Here is a 23,420-nt window from a genome sequence, read left to right as displayed (position 1 = left end):
GCGCTTACGGATGCAATACAGGCAGAAAAGAACTGCTGCTTTGCCTCATGCTTGCAAACTGCTTTAAAAACCTGCAAACTGGTTTTTAAATTTTTACTTATGTTATTGTATTGTATTACTCTTTGCTGTAGTGTTTATTTGGTCGTTGACTGTAAATAAATGAGTTCAGTTCTATACTTCTCTGCAGAATGATGTGAAGCCATTAAAGAAGACCCGCTAGGTATAGTAGTTCAACCAGCTGTGAATCTACCTAACAGTAGCATTATCCAGCCCATATCTTATTTGTCTGGCGTGACTTGTTCTTGAGAAATCCATGCCTGCTGTTACTAAGAGATTCTTTTCTAAGTGCTCACAGATAGACTGCTTAATAATCTCTTTCAGGATTGCCAAATATTGACATCAAGCTGCAAGTTATTTAGCATAGTTTATTGGCTCCTCTTTTTCTCCTTTTAAAAGGTATTTGCTCATCTCCAGTCTTACGGCAACTCACACATTCTACAGAAGTTCTCATAGGTGACAGACAGTGGTTCTGAGATCCAGGGGCATATCTAGGGTGGGGAAGGCAGGGCATGTGCCCCGGGCGCCTCTTGAAGGGGGGCGCCCTTAAAAAGAAAATTAAAAATGGCTGCCAAAAACAAAATGGCCACCGCACATGCTCAAATGGTAGGCCATACCAGGCCTCGCAGAGGCCATTTGAGCATGCGCAGCAGCCATTTTGTTTTTAGCGGCCATTTTATACACACACACACACACATATATATATACATGGCCACTGCACATGCTCAAATGGTCCCTGCAAGGCCCTAGAGGCCAGCAGGGGGAGGGGGAACCTTTGCAGACCCCCCCCAGCCTTTAGGAAGCCCCCCAAAGGATATATTCAGATTGGCACTATGTACAGAGAATCAGGGCTTGTGACTACTGAGCTGAACCTTATGAGCTAGGATTGTATTCATTTGCTATTTAGTTTGCTTCTTGTGATAAGTGAGTTAAATGTGATGTCTTAATAATATGGCTATTAATGGTGAGTTTCTGAATCAGTGTGAAATCCTTAGTGTTAAGGCCCACTGGAAGTTTCTTGCTCTCTTTCTCTCATTTTAACTGTCTTTCTGAAATACTAGAATATATTCCAAGCAGTGACACAGTTTACTCTGCATATCCTTTAATTATTTTCAGAGTCTCTGGGAAAAGTCAAATTCTCCATTTACTTTTAAAACTTATATAATAGTGATGCTACAATGCATAGTAGAGAATTAGAAAGGCACTTCTGTTTAGTTTTCCAAGTACACCTCCACATAGTATTTGGGTATTCCATGAGCCCCAGCATCATGAAATTTTCCAGCATTTTTTGGTCTGGCTACGTCCACTGCTAAATAGTTCTTGAAATATTAAAAAATTAACGAGCTTGACTTTTTTTCCCTAGATACGCCTCTGCTGAGATCATAGCTGCAAGTTCCTTCAGTTCCCAACAAGCTAATTCATCTAGATTTGGAGACTTAAACTTATTCAAAGTAGCTAGGTGTTCTATTATCTTGATTATCTTGAAGCACTTTTTTCTTTTTTCTTCATTTGTATACCTGTTGCCTGGCTGGGCCACTTTTGAAAAAAAGATGCAAAAATAGGCATTAAACAGCTCTGGCTTTTTTCTGGATTTCACCATCCTCTCCAAACAAACCTACCACTCCTCGACACCTACATGTTTCAGACACATGGGCGGGGTGGGGCTTTTTGTTGTTTTTGTGCATCACTCATAAGCCTCAGCTCATTCTGAACTTTAGCTTTCCTGCCTCCAATCCTGCAAGTCTAAGCCACTCTTCATTGTTTACATGCCCCTCCTTCCACTGCCTAAATGTATCCTTTTTGCTTCTCGGCTGTTGCTCTATACCAAACTTCAGAGAGCTTGAACAAGTTGTTCAGAGTTTATGCTAAACAGAATGTTCAGGAATTATAATGGCATGCTTTTGCTTTTCATATTCACTGTATAAGCATTCTGTGACTACAAAATACATGGGCTATACAATCTAGCAAACAAATCCCCAGTATACTGCAGGTGAGTGAAAGAAATAAGCCATACAAATAACATTTATTGTAATAAGTAACCGTTCCCATGTTTTAGAACCTACTATACATACATTTTCCTTTACAGCCTGATCTTTACCTACTACTCTCCTGGACAAACAAGTAGCAGCAGGAGTAAGGAGCACCATCTATCAATTACCTTGGTTATGTAGGTCTTCCCCCCACTTCTTCTTGAGAAGAGGAATCACACCACTTTTATTCCATGCTTTTGTAACCTCTAGGATTAACTACTGCAATGCACTCAACATGACATTGCCCTTGAGGACAACTCAAAAAGCTTTAACCAGGGCAGAATAATGCTGCTTTCCTCCTACTCGATATTAGAAAGCAAAAGCATAATCAGCCAATTCTGTTCGAACTGCACCAGATGCTAATTAAGTTCTAGGCTCAGGTTAAACCAGTTACTGCCATTAACACCAATGATACTTAACTGACTAAAATCTAATACTTTGACATAACTGGGCCACAGAACAGACTATTAATGTCTATGAAAACAATTAAATGAAGCTGAGCACCTCTCAACACCACCTTATCATAAAGAAGTTAATGCATGATATTGGCAATGCAGTTATTATTCCAGTGAATTCTGGTATAATGCAGCATGATCATATCAAACCACCTATAAAAGATATACTAAATAAAATAATTTGTGCATATTAACATTGATAGAACAAACAGCAGTCTAATGGCTATTTCAATAATTTAAGTGAGCAGCCTACTTGGGGTATAAAAATGCATTAACTGTTTGTGGAAGTGATGGCTATGAATGGAAGAAACTTTTAAGTTAACACATCAAAAAGTTCTGGTTACATTCATCATGAATCACAAAGGTTATTCTCTCCCACCCCCTTTTAATTTTTATTGCAATAAGATTGCAACAGTACATATAACATAATCAAGGATAGCAATTATATATGGGAATATAACTGGAAAAGGAAAGAAAAAGAAATCACTTAACTTTGATATAATAAAATACAACCTATTTAGGGGGAAAGGGAATGGAAACAACAAATCAAAAAACCCTTCTTCTAAGGATATATAATGTTTGTTTCCAAAGCATATTCATTAAAAACAGTCCAAATGCAGGCAAGGAACATGACAGTTATCCAAAGTAAATTTCTCCTTCCAGTGCTGTATTACAGGTGAAACTTGGAAAATTAGAATATCGTGCAAAAGTCCATTAATTTCAGTAATGCAATTAAAAGGTGAAACTGATATATGAGACAGACGCATTACATGCAAAGCGAGATAAGTCAAGCCTTAATTTGTTATAATTGTGATGATCATGGCATACAGCTCATGAAAACCCCAAATCCACAATCCCAGAAAATTAGAATATTACATGGAACCAAGAAGACAAGGATTGTAGAATAGAACAATATCGGACTTCTGAAAAGTATACAGTGTACTGTGCTTGATTGGCCAGCAAACTCGCCTGACCTGACCCCATAGAGAATCTATGGGGCATTGCCAAGAGAAGGATGAGAGACATGAGACCAAACAATGCAGAAGAGCTGAAGGCCGCTAATGAAGCATCCTGGTCTTCCATAACACCTCATCAGTGCCACAGGCTGATAGCATCCATGCCACGCCGCATTGAGGCAGTAATTGCTGCAAAAGGGGCCCAAACCAAGTACTGAATACATATGCATGCTTATACTTTTCAGAGGTCCGATATTGTTCTATTCTACAATCCTTGTCTTCTTGGTTCCATGTAATATTCTAATTTTCTGGGATTGTGGTTTTCATGAGCTGTACGCCATGATCATCACAATTATAACAAATTAAGGCTTGACTTATCTCGCTCTGTACGTAATGCGTCTGTCTCATATATCAGTTTCACCTTTTAATTTGCATTACTAAAATTAATGGACTTTTGCACGATATTCAATTTTTCCGAGTTTCACCTTTTGTTGACCCCGCCCCACAAGCATGAAGAATCTACAATTCTTGATGTAATGCTAGATTCCATAAGCTGGCAATGTACCCCAACAAAATACAAATGCCATTGACAGGCAAGGATTGTTGCAATATCAAGTTAAACAGCCTTAAGGATTTCAAGCCAAAATAGCACAATAACCAGACAGGACCAAACCATATGAGCAAGTGTACCCTCATACAGATTACACCTCCAACGTCTAGAAGTCTGTGACCATCCCTTGTTAAACATTCTCTGAAGTGCCCAATAAACACTGAATAATAGTTTCTGCTGTATTATCCTCATTTTGAGATCCAAAGAGGCATGTTTCATTGCCTTCAAAGGAACTTGCCATTGATTTAATAAGATAGAGTATTCAAGATGATTGTTCCAAAGATCTTGGATATAATCAATATCAATTTTATCAATGTCTTTAAGTTTCTGATAGAGCAAGGATACAAGCTTAGGTGCATCCAATAGATGTTCCAGTCTAATAATGTTCCAGTCTAACAACTCTCAGGCCTCGGTGAGCAGCTCCATTTACCCACACAGTCTGGCCTTGTTCCTCTGCAATGCCAGGTCAGTTCAGAATAAGACCGAATTTGTCCACGATTTTATCGTGGATGAAGGAGCTGACGTGGCATATATAACTGAGACCTGGCTGAAGGAGGCAAGTGGTCCAGTGTGGGCTCAACTTCTCCCACCAGGCTACTCTGTGGTGGAGCAGGCTAGGGGAAGTGAGCAGGGTTGTGGAGTGGCTGTGCTCCATAAGAATACTATCTCCCTTACCAGGGCCCCTTTGAGACAGTTGACTTATATTGAGTGTGTATTTGGGGGGCTGGGTACTAGGGATAGATTGGGGATTCTGTTGGTGTACCATCCACCCTGCTGCCCAACTGACTCCCTAACTGAGCTGACGGAGCTGGTCACGGAGTTGGTGTTGGAGTCTCCTAGACTTTTAGCGCTGGAGGACTTCAATATCCACTTTGGTGCTGGCTTGTCTGGTGCGGCTCAGGAGTTCATAGCAGCCATGACAACTATGGGCCTATCCCAATTAATTTCTGAACCAACTCATGTTGCCGGCCACATACTCAATTTAGACTTTTGTTCAGATCAGGAGGGTGTTCCGTGGGTGGGGGATCCAGTGGTTTCCCCATTGTCATGGATGGACCACTACCTGGTTGAGGCTGGTTTCACAGCCACAATCCACCCCTGCAAGGGGTGTGTGTGGAGCTATTAGGAAGGTCCATCCAAAAAGGTTCTGGACCCAGTAGAATTCCAAAAGGCTTTGGAGGGTTTTGAAGTTGGTGCGGCCAGTGATTCTGTTGATGCCCTGGTGGGAACCTGGAATTGCGAACTCACCAGGGCAACAGACATGATTTTTCCTAAGCGTCCCTTCTGACCTGCTTCAAAAATGGCCCCTTGGTATACTGAGGAGTTGCAGGGGCTGAAGCGGCTGGGTAGGTGACTGGAATGCAAGTCGAGGAGAACTCAGCTCGATTCTGACAGGACACAGCATAGGACCCATTTGAAGGCTTATGCAATAGTAGTGCATGCAGCAAAAAAAATATTTTGGTCTGTGTGCATTGCAACCGCAGGTTCATGTTCGGCAGAGCTATCCTGGGTTGCGAGGGGGAATTTCTGCTCCTTCTGCCTTCAATCAGTCCCCAGAAACGTTCTGTTGACGCTTTTAATGGGTTCTTTGTGGACAAAATATCCTGTATTTAGGCTGACTTGGACTCCACTACTTTTGTGGGGTCTATGAAGGAGGTGTCCACCAATCACTTAGGTTGGATTAGTTTCAATCTGTGACTCCTGAGGATGTGGACAAGCTGCTTGGGGCGGTGAGGCCTACCCACTTGTTCTCTGGATCCTTGCCCGACTTGGCTGCTTCCATCTAGCTGGATTGTTCTATCTATCTATCTTCTATCTATCTAGATTGTTGGAGGTGACCTGGTTAATATCATAAATGCATTGCTGAGGGAGGGTAGGGTGCTTCCTTGTCTGAAGGAGGCAATGGTTAGACTGCTTCTCAAGAAGCCTTCCCAGGACCCCTTAGTAATCGTTAAAGGCCAGTCTCCAATCTCCCTTTGTTGGGCAAGGTGACTGAGAGGGTGGTGGCCAACCAGCTCCAGGCAGTCTTGGAGGAAACTGATTATCTAGACCCATTTCAAACTGACTTTAGAGCTGGCTATGGGGTTGAGACAGCCTTCATTGGCCTGATGGATTACCTTTACTGGGATATTGACAGAGGGAGTATGACTCTGCTGATTCTTTTGGATCTCTTGGTGGCATTCGATACCATCGACCATGGCATCCTTCTGGATCGCCTGGGGGAGTTGGGGATAGGGGGCGCTGCTTTGCAGTGGTTCTACTCCTATCTCTCGGGTAGATTCCAGATGGTGGAGCTTGGTGACAGTTGCTCCTCAAAACGGGAGCTGTTATATGGAGTCCCCCAGGGCTCCATTCTGTCACCGATGCTTTTTAATATGTACATGAGACTGCTGGGTGAGGCCATCAGGAGATCTGGTGCTGGGTGCTATCAGTATGCTGATGATACCCAAATCTACTTCTCCTTTTCATCATCAGGAAATGACACTCTTCCTCTAAATGCCTGCCTAAAGGCAGTAATGGGCTGGATGAGGGACAACCAATTGAGACTGAATCCAAGGAGGTGCTCAGTGTAGGGGCACAGAATTTGAGGGATGTTAGACCTTCCTGCACTGGATGGGGTTGCACTCCCCCGGGAGGAGCAGGTATGCAGCTTGGGAGTACTCCTGGACCCAGGCCTCACCCTGGTATCTCAGGTAGAGGCTATGGCCAGGATTGCTTTCTATCAGCTTCGGCTGATTCGACAGCTGCTTCCATTCCTTGAAGAGGATGACCTCAAAACAGTGGTGCATCAGCTGGTAACCTCCAAGCTTGACTATTGTAATGCGCTCTACGTGGGGCTGCCTTTGCACGTAGTTCAGAAACTTCAGTTAGTTCAAATGCGGGAGCCAGATTGGTCTCTGGAGCAACACGTCTAGTGGCGACTCAGAGGCGAGCCTTCTCTGTGGCTGCTTGTGGGCTGTGGGATGCACTCCTGGCAGAAATCCACAATCTGAGTTCATTATTGGCCTTCAGGAGAGCCTTTAAGACTGATCTGTTTGGCCTGGCCTTCCAGGGTTTTTAAGCCATAAAGGTTTGGCCTGGTTTTCCAGGGTTTTAAAAACCCTTTTAATAGTGGTTAGCCTGGACCTAAGCCATTAAGGGCTTTGTAGGTAAGAACCAGCACTTTGTATTTCACCTGGAAACATAGTGGCAGGCAGCGCAGTTCTTTCAAAACCGGCGTTATGTGGTCCCTTCGTGTTGTCCCAGAGACCAACCTGGCCTCCGCATTCTGTACCAATTGTAGGTTCCGGACTATGTACAAACGCAGCCCCACGAAGAGCACATTACAAAAGTCAAGCTTGTAGGTTACCAGCATATGTACCACTGTTTTATAGTCATTTGCCTATAGAAATAAACGTAACTGACGTATCAGCCAAAGCTGATAAAAAGCGCTTCTGGCTACTGCCTCAACCTGAGAAACCAGGGAGAGCTTTGGGTCCAGAAGAACTCCCAAGCTACGTACCTGATCTTTCAGGAGGAGTGTAACCTCATCTAGAACAGGCCTATCTAAACCATCTCTCGGGTCCTGGCCCCCCAGAGTCAGTATTTCCGTCTTATTTATTTATTCATTTGATTTCTATGCTACCCTTCCAAAAGTGGCTCAGGGCAGTTTACATTAAAATAAATTATTTGGATTCAACTTCAGTTTGTTATCCCTCATCCAGCCCGTTACTGCCTCCTAAATGCCAGGCAGGCATTTAGGGAAGACACACAATTTCCTGATGAGGTTGGCATGGAGAAGTAGATCTGGGTGTTATCAGCATATTGATAACACCCAGCACCAAACCTCCTGATGATCTCTCCCAGCGGTTTCAAGTAGATGTTAAAAAGCACTGGAGACAGTATGGAGCCTTGAGGAACTCCACACTTCAGCTCTTGCTTAGCAGAACAGTCTCCAAGTGACACCATCTGGAATCTGCCACAGAGATAGGAGCGGAACCACTGTAAAACAGTGCCACCCAATTCCACCTCCCTCAGGCAGTCCAGAAGGGACCATGGTTGACAGTATCGAAAGCTGCAGAGAGAACCAAAAGGATCAATAGTCACACTCCCTCTGTCGAGAGCCAGTTGGAGATCAACCCTCAGGCCGACCAAGGCAGTCTCAACCTCATAGCCCACACAAAAGCCAGTCTGAAATGGGTCTAGATAATCTGCATCATCCAAAACTGCTGGGAGCTGAAAGGCTCCAGACAGTTTATCAGAGTCTCTAATAGCACAAGCCAGGGGTTCTAACAAAAAAATGGGGGGGAAAGGACATTCCTGACATGTACTCTGTTCTAGCCTAATTGAAGAGGACAACAACCCATTGGTGATGACTCATGAATAAGGAGCCATGTATAGCACATTAAACCAAGTTTAAAAAAAAAACAACTTGGGAGAAATCCAAATGTAATCAAAACATGTCTCAAGGATCCTGGATGGACCATGTCAAATGCCTTCTTTACATCTAAAGAAATTATAGCAGCTGGGTCTTGCTTCTCCAAGGATAAGGCTAATACATCAATCAACAATCTAATATTATCTGATCCTTGGTGGCCAATTATAAACCTGGTGTGAAAATCATTTCACTTGCCTGACCAAACCAAAGCGATTTTGCTAGCTTGATGTAGGAACTGTTTGAACAAAAATTCTATGCAAGTCAAAAACAGGAAAACTAGCTTAGCATTGTAGGCAGGAAATGGGGAACTTGAGGTTTGGCTTGAAATAGAATGTGAGGAAAGGTCCCTAGAGATTTGAATAATGCTTTAGCAGACAGTTTGCACTTTACTGGAACATTCTATCATGAAGAGTTGCAATGATCTGTTGATGTAACTTCCTTGTTTTAATATACATGTGTAAACCATCCAGCTAATTGATTGAAATGTTTAAACAACTTGAAGCAAATGATGTGATTTCCTCTTTTGACAAGGTAAGACTGTGTTCTGTACTCTGCAAGTAGTCTTTGAATCTGGTCAAGTCTGTGACCTGCACGAGCTCTCTCTGACCCAATTTCAGCTGAAACTGTCTTTGTATCAACAAAGCAATCTACTTGGATTCCCAAATAGGGATGTGCACGGAACCACGGAGGCATGGTCTGGCACTGGGAGGAGTGTCACTTTAAGGGCGGGGGGGTAGTACTTCCCCTCCCGCCGCTCTTCCCCCTCCGGCGCTCGTCTTTAAACAAACATTTTTGGGGCGGCAGGGTTCCTCCCTGCCACCCCTGCCCCAATCGTTGGCTGCTAAGCTCTAAAGTAAGTAGAAGCTGGCGCTATGCATGCGCCCGGCACGGTGTGCACACACCTGTTGTCGCCGCTGGCGCGCACCACACCAAACACATGTGTAGCACCAGCTTCTACTTACTTTAGAGCTTTGCAGCCAATGATGGGGGCAGGGGCGGCAGAGAGGAACCCTGCCACCCCAAAAACGTTTATTTAAAGATGAGCGCCAGAGGGGGAAGAGCGGTGGGAGAGGTAAGTACTACCCCCCACCCTTAAAGTGACACTCGCCCCCCCCACTGCCGGACCGCTGGACTGGCCAAATTCCGGACCAGTCCGGAGGCCTTTTCCATGGCTCCGGACCGGTCCAGGCACACCATTATTCCCAAAACATAGTGTGAAGACCACATTTTCTTCCACACTGGTCTGAACTGGATGAATAATGGTAGGGAGCATAGTCTGCACCCTATGTGCCAACATGGCTGTCAATATCTTAGCTTCAACATTTAACAAAGAGATAGGTCTAAGCTGCATATCTATATTGACTACTGACTTTACGGACCTTTATTGCTGGGTCTTACCTATTAATGCATAATATTTTTAGCTTGGTAATTAGCCTTATTTCAATGATTGGATATTAACTAGGGAAGTTGTGATTCTGGTTGAATGAAAAAAGAAAAAATAATCCTAATCTCCTTTTTCTTTTTTATCTTTTCTCTCCCTTAGCTATTGTAGGAGTAAGTTGACTCAACATCTGAGATACAGAATTTGCATCTGGTATTCCCAAAGGAATAACAGTGTTATCTTAGTCATGTTTTAAAAGAAGGAAATAATTGAGGCACAGTTTCATTCACCAGTCATCTAAAAGACAATTAAATTTTGGATTCCCCAAAAAATTGACAGCTTACCTATAGTTGTGTTTAAATTATGGACATTGTTATTAAAATTTTTACCTTTAAAAATCTCAAGTAAATATGGCTTATTTTCTCCATTGGAATTTTTTTATCCCTCTTCATTTTCCTCTTTTTTCTCTTTAAACATTAAAATATGAGTACATATTCTATGAAAAAGGCTCAGGTAACAGGAAAGGGTTCATCGAAGCCAGAACAGTGGGGTGCAAACACCAAGAAAAGTTATCTTTCCATATTGTGTAATCTATTAACGTTACTATTTACTCCCAGAAACAGATTATTCTTTTTAATAATGATTCTGAAATGCATTGCATAAATTTAAGTGGTTTTTTTGTACTGGCAAAAGTAATACTGAGGTGGGTGAGATTTCTTTCTTTGTATAATCTGAAATATCATATACAATTGCTATAACTGGAAGCTCAAGAGATGCAACTATCTATTTTCTTATTTCTTAAAATAAAAAAATTCTAATTAAAAAAAGAGAGAGAGATAGGTCTATAGATAATACATAAACCAGGCTCTTTACTGGGAAGGAGAACAATTATATAAACTTCATTGAAAGAAGTACTTACTTTAAAAAGCGTCATTATAGACTTCCAATAAATTGGAGCCAGAAAACTAATATATTTCTTGTAAAACTCTACATAAAATCTGGGGCCCTTCTAGGGAGTGTACGGAACTGGTTCAGAGGCCCTTTATGAGCCTCTGAACTGATTCAAATGACCAGCAGTTCTGCTGGTTCGAAAGTGGGGGGATTAACTCTAAGGGTGAGGGAGGGTGGACTTACTCCTCCCTCCACTTTTCCTCCACCAGTGCTCCATTTGCAAAGGGTCCATCGGAGAGGCAGCATACCTCCCTGCCACCCCGTTCCCTCATCGGACCCTACGTCAGAGAAAGTACCTGACACGTCTATGTGTGGAAAAGCCGAGGGAGGGGTATGTGCACCCTCCCCCACCCTTAAAGTCAAACCCCTCCACCTTTGAACTTCCCCCGCCTGGTTCCGTGCACATCCTTAGGCCCTTCCAGATTTCATAGATTTAGTTGTAGTCATTATTTCCTGTAGAGAAAGAGATGCAGCTAAATGATTGATCTGATCTTGTGTTAAATGTAGAAGATGCACCCTTTGCAGGAAACAATCTGTGTCTGCATCAATATTAGATGTACTACTAATAAACAGCTTAAAATAAAATAAAACTCAAAAAACTGCTGACTTACAAATTCAGGATCTTTGTGGACATTACCTTGGGTATCACAGATAGAAGATAAGTTATGCTGTTTAATCTGCTTCAATCTAGAAGCCAAGACTTTACTAGATTCCTCCCCTTTCCCAATATCTTTGCATAGTACAATTCAACAAAATTCAGTTTCTAAGGAGTATAACTTATTAAGTTCATCTTTAGCCTTAAGTAAGGTTCTGTATGACTGAGGACAAGGGTGTAATGCATACAAGGTTAATAAATCCTTAACCCGTTTCTTGAGAGATACCATCTCAGCCACTTGTTGCCTTTTTAAATATGAAGAATAAACTATGATCCGGTCTCGCAAAAATGCTTTTAAAATATCCACCAGGGATAGTGATGTAATAGAGCCCCTGATAAAAACAAAAAAATCCCTCCATCTCCTGTTCCATTTGTCTAGTAAATTGCAGATCATTCAGCAAATATATATTCATATACCACCTAAATGAAGTACTGGAACAACTTGCTCAACAAACAATCAACTTAACAGGGGCATGATCTGAGGTTGCTATGGGATCAAGGTTGCATGCCTAAACGTGAGATACTAAAGAACAAGATATCAAAAATTATCCGACCTAAAACAATTTTTATTAACAGGAGAACGAAAAGTATATTCTCACTGAGAGGAATTAAGACAACGCCATATATCTACTAAATTAAAATCTAACATATAGGCCTTCAGCGTGGCACGGGTTCAAGTGTGTAACCTAGATGGCGGGGGGGGCGGTTATTACTGTCAAGGGTGTGATTTAAATCCCCTCCAATAATCCAGTGATCAAATAATGAAGTATGTAAATATTCAAAATAGCTGTGTATTAATTCTCAGGAAGCTATGACTGGACCATACAAATTCATTATTGTTAGTATGGGCTAAACGTTGACCAACCATACTAACAATAAGTCAAATAAAGCGACCTTCATCATCTGTTATTTCTTGCTCAACAATTATTTTAAATTTTAAATTGATTTAATGATTTGTGAGTTAAAAAGCCCCACCTCTCACTCTCTTAGAATTTCCACTTACGTAGACGTTGCCCGCCCATGCCCACTGCAAGAGCAATTTATCAGCTGACAAAATGTAGGTTCCTTGTTGTTTGTTTTTAAATAAGCAACCACAAAGCCATTTCCCCCAACTTAGTCAACACCTCATCGAGCTTCAAAGGCTGACCTAGCCCCTTGACATTCCAAGTAACAATGGAAACCACATGATTCAAGAATTATCCCACATGAACTCCTTTTCTTCTCCAGCACGCCTCAAAAGATATTCTTTAACCATAGATTTTTAAAATTTTACAACAAATGAACAAGATTTGTCGGTGGCACATGAAGCTGAAATATGATAAGCTTTTGATTTCGAATTCATACTCCCCTGGCAAGGAAAATATTTTATGAAGCAAATCTTTAATCAAGTAAATAGAATCAGTGTTTCCCAAATGTTGGACTCCTCAAAATGAGCATATTCAAATGGCGAAGTATAATCCCAGAGTGCAAGCCATGCTCTTATTGGCATTCCATAATATGCCTAAAGCAGAATCAACAGGGGAACTTTTATCTTCTAACTGAGAGACTTTGCCTTCCACCACCCTGAATCTGGCAGTAATATTATCAACAGAGGCTTGAAGTGAAGTAATATAATAATATAATATTTTTTAAAAAGTCAGATTTTAAAATAAGCAGACCTAGTCTTAAGAGGTGTTATAAGATCTTCTTCTTCTGACAACTTTCCTGGAAATTGGGGGAGGGGAGTTAGAAGGATGCTGAACTTGATTTTTTCCTCCTTCAAAGCCATTATGAAATTCACCAGTGGGACTTCCCCAATAGAACAGGAAAAATAATCACCTGTTTAATGAGCAAGTCTCCATTGTTATGGAGAGATTAAGCAGTTCATGATAAGAAATTCAGGCAGGAGGCTCCAGAGCATGCTGAGGAACATCTGATTACATCATCATCTTGACCATAAGTCACAAGGATTATTCTTAAATGTGTAACAATGTTGTTTGTTTATTATTCAGAGCCCAAAATTCCAGAGGCTGACTAATGAGGCACCAGTACTACAGGAGAAGTGCTCCTGAAAAGTTCCAAGTAAATGCTGCACCGGTGCTTGCATTGAGGAGCCAGGGAGGTGAATTTAGATTACTTCCTCTTCTCCTATTATTACTGTACTAGCTGACCAGGTGCAGAGCATCTGCGCCCCTAGTTCACCCTGTCTTCCCACCCTCCACCCCCGCAACCGATCCGGCTCCCTGCCGCATCTTCATTTTGTCCCCATCCCTTCAGCCAGTTCATTCTCTCTCCCCCAGTCCCTTCAGCCAGTTCGTTCTCTCTCCCTCCATCCCTTCAGCCAGTTTGTTCTCTCCACCCACCAATCCCTTCAGCCAGTTCGTTCTCCCCCCCACCGCCAATCCCTTCAGCCCCAGTTTCACCACTTGTACCGCCACCTGCTCAGCTGTCCTCTTCACGAGGAGGCGAGCGGTTGGAGCCAACGTGCAGCGCCGCCACCTCCTTGACCTCCCTCCCTCCTTGGCAAGAGATCTTGCAAGAGCTGACATGCACAGGATTAGCCACGGGTATGCTTTAGATAATTATATAGAGAGATTATTATTATACAAATATATCCTAGAGGTTCAGTGGCACTTCTGAATGATTAAAATCCCAAGATCTAGTTTTGGCTAATCAAGGGCTTGCACTCACCAAACGTCTAAATCAAAGTGTTTTGCTGAACACCTAAAATCAAAATGCAAAGCCCCATGACCAATTTTATGAGTCCACTCAGGCCTTGACAAATTTTCTTTGGATCTAGGATCAAACAAAACAAAGAATCCTCAAAGAAATATTAAAATGCCCAACACAGCTCAAACAAAATATAATATAAACATTTAATAGCATTGAAACAACATTGCGATGAAAATTCTTATAAACCTGAATAAGCAAAATAGAGATCCATATGAATATGTCCTTCTCAAGTAAAGTAACAGATGAAGCTCTTCAAATCCATCTTCAAAAGGAGAAATTCTTCATAAAGTGCTAAGTCACATTCCCCACAATGAAATGAAATACTGTTCTCAAATAAAATCTTTTCCAATTGGGGTGTGCCATGGAATCAGAAAGTCTTCATGGGAGTACATATTTAAAAAGTCAAATAGTAAGTTGTCACTCCACCAGTTATAATAAAATTCTTTTTTTTTTCCATATGAAATGAGTATCCTTTTCAAGTGGAGTGCCAGTTATGAACAGAAGCAGGGCTGCCTGGGACAAATAAAGATGTTATTAAATAAGTCTCTCTCTAAATATTCTAGTTTAGGCACCACAGTAAAATTTCTAGGCTCCATGACTCCCTTGTACCTGAGATTTATCAAGTCCTGAGTCAACTGGAGGGGCCCATTAGAATGGTCCACCCAAAGAGGTTATTGGATCCACTAAGATTCCAAGAAGCCTTGGAGGAACTTAATGTTAGCTTTGCTGGTGATCCTTTTGATGTCCTGGTTGAGAAATGGAACAACATGCTCACCAGGGCAGTAAACATGATTGCTCCCAAGCATCCCCTCCAACCCACTTCAAATTTGGCCCCTTGGTATACGGAAGATCTACGGGGGCTGAAATGGCAAGGTAGGAAACTGGAGCGCAAGTGAAGAAAGACTCGACTCGAATCTGACAGATTGCAACATAGAGCACATCTAAAGATCTATGCTCAGGCAATATGTGCGGCAAAGAGGCGGTTCTTTTCTGCCAGTATTGCCTCTGTGAGTTCATGTCCAGCGGAGTTGTTCAGGGTTGTGAGGGGATTAGTATCTGCCCCCACTCCCTTGAACCAGAATTTGGAGTCATCAGTTACCTGCTGTGATGTGTTTAAAGAGTTTTTCGCAGATAAAATCTCTCGGATTCGGGCAGACCTAGATGGAGACTCCACAATTAATTTTATGTCTGAACTGGAAGGGCCCAACAACTCCTCTTATGTGATTCGACTGGATCGGTTTCAGTTTCTGACTCCTGAGGATGTAGACAAGCTGCTTGAAGCGGTGAGGCCTACCACTTGTTCTCTTGACCTTTGTCCAACATGGCTTGTTCGATCTAGCAGGGAGGTTGTTGTAAACAGCCTGGTAGAAATCATAAATGCTTCTGTGAGGGAGGACAGGATGCCTCCTTGTCTTAAGGAGACAATCATTAGACCTCTTCTAAAGAAGCCTGCATTAGATCCCTCAGAGTTGAACAATTATAGGCCTGTTTCCAACCTCCCATCACTGGGCAAGGTGGTGGAACTGAGAGGGTGGTGGCCTCTCAGCTCCAGGTGGTCTTGGAGGAAACTGATTATCTAGACGCATTTCAAACTGTTTTTTGGGCGGGCTATGGGGTGGAGACTGCTTTGGTCGGCCTGATGGATGATCTCCAATTGGCAATTGACAGAGGAAGTGTGACTCTGTTGATCCTTTTGGACCTCTCGGCAGCTTTCGATACTATCAACCATAGTATCCTTCTGGAACGTCTGAGGGGGTTGGAGATGGGAGCACTGTTTTACAGTGGTTCTGCTCCTACCTCTCAGATAGATTCCAGATGGTGTCGATTGGAGACTCTTGCTCTTCAAAATCTGAGCTTAAGTATGGTGTCCCTCAAGGCTCCGAACTTTCTCCAATGCTTTTTAACATCTACATGAAACCACTGGGAGAGATCATCAGGGGATTTGGAGCTGGGTGTTACCAGTACGCTGATGACACCCAGATCTACTTCTCCATGTCAACGTCTTCAGGAGCTGGCATATCCTCCCTAAATGCCTGCCTGGAAGCAGTAATGGGCTGGATGAAGGAGAATAAACTGAAGCTGAATCCAGATAAGACGGAGGTACTTATTGTGCAGGTTCAGAACTCTAGAGACGATTTTGATTTGCCTGTTCTAGATGTCCCCAAAAGGAACAGGTTCGCAGTCTGGGAATACTTCTGGATTCACACCTCTCCCTGGTTTCTCAAGTTGAGGCGGTGGCCAGGGCGGCTTTCTATCCGCTTCGGCTGATACGCCAGCTGCGCCTGTTTCTTGAGATCAATGACCTCAAAACTGTGGTACATCTGTTGGTAACCTCCAGACTGGACTTTTGTAATGCGCTCTACATGGGGCTGCCTTTGTACGTAAGTCTGGAAACTTCAGTTGGTTAAGAACGCGGCAGCCAGGTTGGTCTCTGGGTCATCTCAGAGAGACCATGTTACTCCTTTACTGAAGGAGTTACACTGGCTGCCAATAGGTTTCCGGGCAAAATACAAAGTGCTAGTTATAACTTACAAGGCCCTAAATGGCTTAGGCCCTGGGTACCTAAGAGAGCGTCTTCTTCATTATGAGCCCCACCGCCCATTGAGGTCATCTGAGGAGGTCAGTCTCCAGTTACCGCCAACTCGTTTGGTGGCTACACAGAGACAGGCCTGCTCGGTCGCTGCCCCGAGATTGTGGAATGCGCTCCCTGCTGAGATACAATCCTCCCCATCTCTGGCAATTAAAAAAAAGCACATCTTTTCACCCAAGCTTTCTCAGCTTCCTAAATTTTGGGGTTTTTAATAACTGGTTTATTTTAAAATTAAAAACCCAATTTGGGGATTTTAATCACTGTAATTGTTTAACTGTTGTTTTAAAATGTTTTTAAATTGTTAATTGTTGTATTGTTTTTTAATTTGTTTTAGCTCTTTACTGTTTTAGTGGTTTGTTTTAATTGTAAACCGCCCTGAGCCATTTTGGAAGGGCGATATACAAATCCAATCCAATTCAATCCAATCCAATCCAATAAATAAATAACTGATGAGAAATTCTTTAAGACCCATGACTCTACTATACTGGTAGAGTGAAGAGAAATGTTGTGTTACAAAGGAATAATTTTAGATGGAAAATAAGTTTTAGGCTTTAATACAAATATTCAATACATTGCTTCTTTTTAAAAAACTAAAATTGAATTCTGAATTGTTCTACACTGTCTTCTATCTATAGTCATTCAATGCTATATTTTCCTACACATATACAGGTATAGACTAGGGCTGTGCACAATAGCAAATACCAGATCAGATCCAAATCCAAATTGACCTGAAACCAAATATAATTGTTTCAGGTCCTTTGGACCCTTCAGAATTCTGATCTCGGATTTGGTATGTGATTTCCTCCCAGAAATTCGATGGGGGTGGTGGTGGCAAGAATGGCCCCAAAGGACGGGGGGGGGGATTAACAGAGAGCTTTGGAAGTTGGTACACAAATAAGCAAGGACGGCAGGACTCTGTATTTCATTACAAGTGAGTCCAACCTTCAATGCTTTTAAAAATTTTTTTTAAGTAACCTGGAAATTGTACTCACATCCGAGAATTGCAGGGGAAATGACCTAACACCTGAGAATCTGCCACATGGGTTTTCAATTTCTAAGTAAAATAATCAGTGAAATAAAGAAAAATGCATGGGTGGGCAAGCAGATAGATGGCAAAAGATGGCTCCCCCCCCCACCCCAGCTATGATTGGCGGGGGAGAGAGAGACTGTTTTGTATTTCTACCGCCATTTGTATTTATTCTGCCATTCTGGAATGCTCCAGAAATCCCCGGACTATATCGAATAATAGGCTTTCCTATTCCAGATCGGAATTTTCTCCTGAATGACCCATATCAACCATTTCTGGAATTCTGGAACAGATATTGCATAGCCCTAGTATAGACACATATACATGTACACTCACATATGAAGTGTGGTGTAAGTGTTTATTTTGCTACAAGTAGATGGACTAAAAAGTCCTAACTGTTCTGCAGCTAATGAAACTGATTTTACTAGCAGACACATGAAACATGCTACCTAGCTTAGGCAGAGTTTTTAGCAGCTCCTGTTGGTGGTTATTGATTAACATGTTACAAGGGGAATGTCTACATTGCTGACAGGCAGTAACTATACACAAACCACTGATGAGCTAACAAGCTATTAATGACATTCTGCAACTCAACACTTTAAATGGTCAGACTTTTTTCTTGACCACAAGGACAAGCAGGTCATTGTTCTGAAATGTCAGACTCAGAGAGGCTCAAAAGAGATCATCCTTTCCATTAAGAAAAGTGATACGTAATACTTCAACAGTACAGAAGATCAGGCTGGAATAATTTACACTATTTGCATTCCACAGCTTCTGCCATTCATTATTACAACTCAAAGAACTAACTAGGAACATCTAACTCTAATATTGTATGTCAGTAATATGGTATAATGCTATAATGTGGTATATTGATATTCGTAGCAGTGCCATTAAAGTTTACCTGTAAATCTTAACTTTTCATTCTTAATGCTTTATTCTTAATCTGTACAGCACAGTGCTGACATAATATTGCCAAAGACTTGACTATGTACCTTTGACCACTTAAGAAATGACAGCCTGAAATCATCCTTACCAGTTGTTCCCCACAAAGTGCTCACAACAGAAAATCAACTCTCCACAAGTCAACACCTGCATCAGGACCATCTTCCTCAAATAGCCAAATGGAACCACAGTGGCCTCTTAAAGTTTCCCAGTGTCCTGTATGGTGGTGGCAGTGGCGGTTACAGAAACCAAGTTTATTTACAACCAACTAGGGAACAGATGGGTTCCTTAACATTCCAACAGGTCCAAAATAACCAAAAATATGTCATATTACCACCCTCTATTAACTGCATGATAGAAAAAGAATCGCCTGCTCCAAAGAAAATTACTAGAAGAGAAGAGAGCACAAGTGTCCGTGAATCGGAATGCAATTTTGCAAGACTTATGGGGGGAGGGAATAACGTGGAACTGGAATTTCAGGAGGCAGAGTTAGATGTGAATGCATGCAACTCCAGTTCCACACAGCGACCAGCCTGAGATTCTGTTATTTTAACTCCAATTTGAACCCTTGGGTTGCAGCGAGTTTTGTCCCCGCAACCTGAGGTTAGATGCAGCCTGTGTTGTGTCTGAATTCAGAACCGCAGGCCACATTCCCTTCATCTGGAGTTGAAGGAGGAAGCTCCTCCCTCAACTCCAGCCATGATTCACACAGCCAGATCCCCCTCCTCTCTGCAGTCTCACTGACTACGGAGAGTTATCTCTGTGACGTTCGAATTTAAACAGGAGAGTGAGGGAGTGTGGGGAATAGAACAGCAGGAAAAACAAAGCAAGATAACTATTTTAAGTAAATTAAATAAAAATACATAAAAGGTTCTAAGAGCTGATCAACAATAAATGTCAGCTACACTGAATGACTGCGATTCTGGGACAAAAAGAAGCAGTCGCACAACTGCTTGGGTGTGTTCACAGACTCAGTCAATACATGCTCAATACACATTTTAACCAAAACTCAAGGTCAAAAGTTTATGCGTAAAAGCAGCTAGGAAAAGGCAGTTCATATTTAGTAGGGATAACAAAAAACTATATTTTACGGCTACATATATAATATTTTTTTTTACCCCTCTTAGACATGCCCATCGCTAATCCCATGTCTGGAAGCTCTCACGAGAGTTTGTGAGCAAGCAGCGGTGCCCAGGACGCCTGGGAATAGGAAGAACTTGAGGTGCATATAGGAACATAGGAAGCTGTCATATACTGAGTCAGACCATTAGTCTATCTAGCTCAGTATTATCTACACAGACTCACAGCAGCTTCTTCAAGATTGCAGGCAGGAATCTCTCTCACCCCTATCTTGGAAATGCCAGGGAGGAAACTTGGGACCTTCTGTTCTTCCCAGAGCGGCTCCATCCATTGAGGGTAATATCTTATATTGCTCACACTTCTAGTCTCCCTTTCATATGCAGCCAGGGTGGACCCTGCTTAGCTAAGGGGACTAGTCATGCTTGCTACCACAAGATCAGATCTCCTCTGTTCCTGGGCCAGCTAGTTTCACTATAATCTGCTTACACATTTCAAAGAAGCATTTACACTCAATGTACACTAGAAAGAGTTTGAGTCCTTTATTTTCACAAAAAGCAACCTATGTCTTAAATGAAATGGCTTGGATCCAAAAAGCCCTAAGCAGAAGGCACTTTCGCTCATTCGGGGGTGGGCGGGGAGAGGATCAGATTTCCATTTATACTATCTGCACACAAACAGTGCAGCCCTGAATCATACTCTGGATTATTCTGGAAAGTTCGAGTCCTCACAAACAGCATTTCAATGGTCACAAGGGGCAACCGGGGGGCGGGGGAGAGAACAAGTGGAAATAGGCAGGTATCTTCTGCATAAACAGACCTTCACCTACAGTTCCTTGGACCAAGTAGTTCTTTATTCAATAGCTTTATGTTCCCATAATTACTGTAAACATGCTATGCTCCATTGATATCAAGTTTGTGGTGCTTTATGCAATACTAAGCATACCTTCTTTTCACTTGCAATTTCAATATGCTTACTTAAAACAAATACTTTGCATTCAAAATATTCTATATCATAAAAGCAAATGCACTTTTTATGAGAACTAATTCATAATATAAAGGTAATGCAAAAACAAAGCTGTATACTACTTTCAGAGACTTTAAATTACTGAAATACCATATTCATGCATGCAATATTTGGATGTGCGTTTTAAAACCCAAGTTTGTGTTTTCAGATCAGAATATGCCAAAAATCCAACACCAAACAACATTTTGTTTATAATTAAGGCAATCATCAATCCAAGGATTATAGCCCATTTTATTTCATCTCTACATCAAAAAAAGTAATTTAAAAAATTAAAATCCCTTGAAACATAAGATAAATGAAAATGTAAGTGCCTTCACATAATAACAGTAAGCTGACCCTCTGGGAAATGGTTGACTTTCTCAATTCAAGGTATTCAAAGCTCATTCAAAAGTGTTCATTTGGAATGCAGATATCAAAGATGATACAAATATTCAAGAGAAAATTAGTACTTACCAGATGTTCTAATCCAGCTTTGATGTTTCCAGCATCCCTGTAACAGAAGAACAAAAGTTCTAAACAGTTGCTAAACCTTTGTCTAGAATTATTTATGTTTCACTTGGAAGTTTAAAAACAAAAAGTCATACAGTCTCCTGATTCCCCTCCTCATCTTTTGACTATTTGCACCTAGATTATTAAAAGTAAAAGAAAAGGTAACTTGGTCATAAATGGGTAAATGACCCATACAGGCTCAATTTAAAAAAAGAAATCAGCAAAACCTAAGTGTATGCACTACTAGTGGCAGCCGGTGACTTTCTGAGTTGGTGGAGCTAAAATGTTTAAACCCTTTTCCCTTCCCCATACTACCTGCATAGCATTTATTAAAGAAAATAAGGTATTAAAACATGGGCAAAGTTCAATTGTCACTCCACTAAGAAACATTGGCTGACATCCTAACAAAGCATGAGTTCTATGTGAGAAGCACCAGTGCTGATAGGTTTGGCTAACACAGCACTTGCGTGTGTGTGTGTGTGTGTGTGTGTGTGTGTGTGTGTGTGTGTGTGTGATTTCAACTCTCTCTGTTTCCCGCAGAAGTCTGTGCACTCAAAAATATGTCCCTGGAGTTGTGCAGCCCTCAGGAACATAATTTCACGGGGCACAGAGGACTTCCAGGGGCAGATGAAGGGTCACTGAATTCACCACCACCCACTCACACGAGCGCCAGTGCTTCATTAGTCTAGAAACTCAACAAAAGCACCAGTGATTCTCACATAACACTCATACTTTGTTAATGAGGATAAGAACATAAGAACAGCCCTGCTGGATCAGGCTCAAAGCCCATCAAGTCCAGCATCCTGTTTCGCACAGTGGCCCACCAGATGCCGCTGGAAGCCACAGGCAGGAGTTGAGGGCATGCCCTCTCTCCTGCCATTGCTCCCCTGCAACTGGTACTCAGAGGCACACCCTTGAGGCTGGAGGTGGCCCACAGCCCTCTGACTAGTAGCCATTGATAGACCTCTGCTCCATGAAGTCATCCAAACCCCTCTTAAAGCCATCCAGGTTGTTGGCTGTCACCACATCCTGTGGCAGAGAGTTCCACAAGTGGATTACGCGTTGTGTGAAAAAGTACTTCCGTTTGTTGGTCCTAGACCTCCTGGCAATCAATTTCATGGAGTGACCCCTGGTTCTAGTGTTGTGTGAGAGGGAAAAGAATCTCTCTCCACTTTCTCCACGCCATGCATGATTTTATAGACCTCTATCATGTCTCCACGCAGTCGTCTTTTTTCTAAACTAAAAAGCCCCAGGTGTTGTAGTCTTGCCTCGTAAGAAAGGTGCTCTAGGCCCCTGATCATCTTGGTTGCCCTCTTCTGTACCTTCTCCAGTTCAACAATGTCCTTTTTAAGATGTGGTGACCAGAACTGTACGCAGTACTCCAAGTGTGGTCGCACCATAGTTTTGTATAAGGGCATTATAATGTTAGCCGTTTTATTTTCAATCCCCTTCCTAATGATCCCTAGCATGGAATTTGCCTTTTTCACAGCTGCCGCACATTGAATAGACACTTTCAACGAGCTGTCAACCACAACCCCAAGATCCCTTTCCTGGTCCGTCACCGACAGCTCAGATCCCATCAGCATATACTTGAAGTTGGGGTTTTTTTGTCCCAATGTGCATCACTTTACACTTGCTAATATTGAACCGCATTTTCCATTTTGTCGCCCACTCCCCCAGTTTGGAGAGATCCTTTTGGAGCTGCTCACAATCCGTTTTGGATTTCACTACCCGGAAGAGTTTGGTATCATGTCCATCATTAGCTCTTTTCTACACACCCATGAATAAGAGGGAATAGCTTCCAGGGTTATGCTCATGACTTCCAGACAAAATCTGAGGCCCAGTACTTATTATTTAGAAACTAAGTTGTAGCAAATGGTTTAAGTTCTTAGATTGATTTTTAGGGGAACACATACTAAACCGGTTACCAAAAATGAAAACAAGTAGGACTGCAATCAATTAATTTAATCTATTAAAAGGTCCCTAACTAATAGGGACACAGACTTTTTTTTTAAAAAAAGCTTGTTCTTTTTATAGCACTTAGA

At 42.0% G+C, this 23,420-nt stretch overlaps 1 protein-coding gene across 3 annotated transcripts in view; it reads right to left on the bottom strand.

Annotated features, from left to right (window-relative positions):
* The window catches only part of RSRC1 (arginine and serine rich coiled-coil 1), a 354,988-nt gene that overhangs the window by 177,348 nt on the left and 154,220 nt on the right, over positions 1–23,420 (bottom strand). For all 3 annotated transcript variants that reach the window (XM_053309286.1, XM_053309288.1, XM_053309287.1), the window contains one exon: positions 21,340–21,376. In XM_053309286.1, the coding sequence (XP_053165261.1) occupies positions 21,340–21,376 (37 nt within the window). The remainder of the gene's footprint in view (positions 1–21,339; positions 21,377–23,420) is intronic.

The sequence above is a fragment of the Hemicordylus capensis genome, chromosome 3 (assembly GCF_027244095.1).
Source record: "Hemicordylus capensis ecotype Gifberg chromosome 3, rHemCap1.1.pri, whole genome shotgun sequence".
Classification (NCBI taxonomy): Eukaryota; Metazoa; Chordata; class Lepidosauria; order Squamata; family Cordylidae; genus Hemicordylus; species Hemicordylus capensis.
This window is presented reverse-complemented; position numbering and strand designations above follow the sequence as displayed.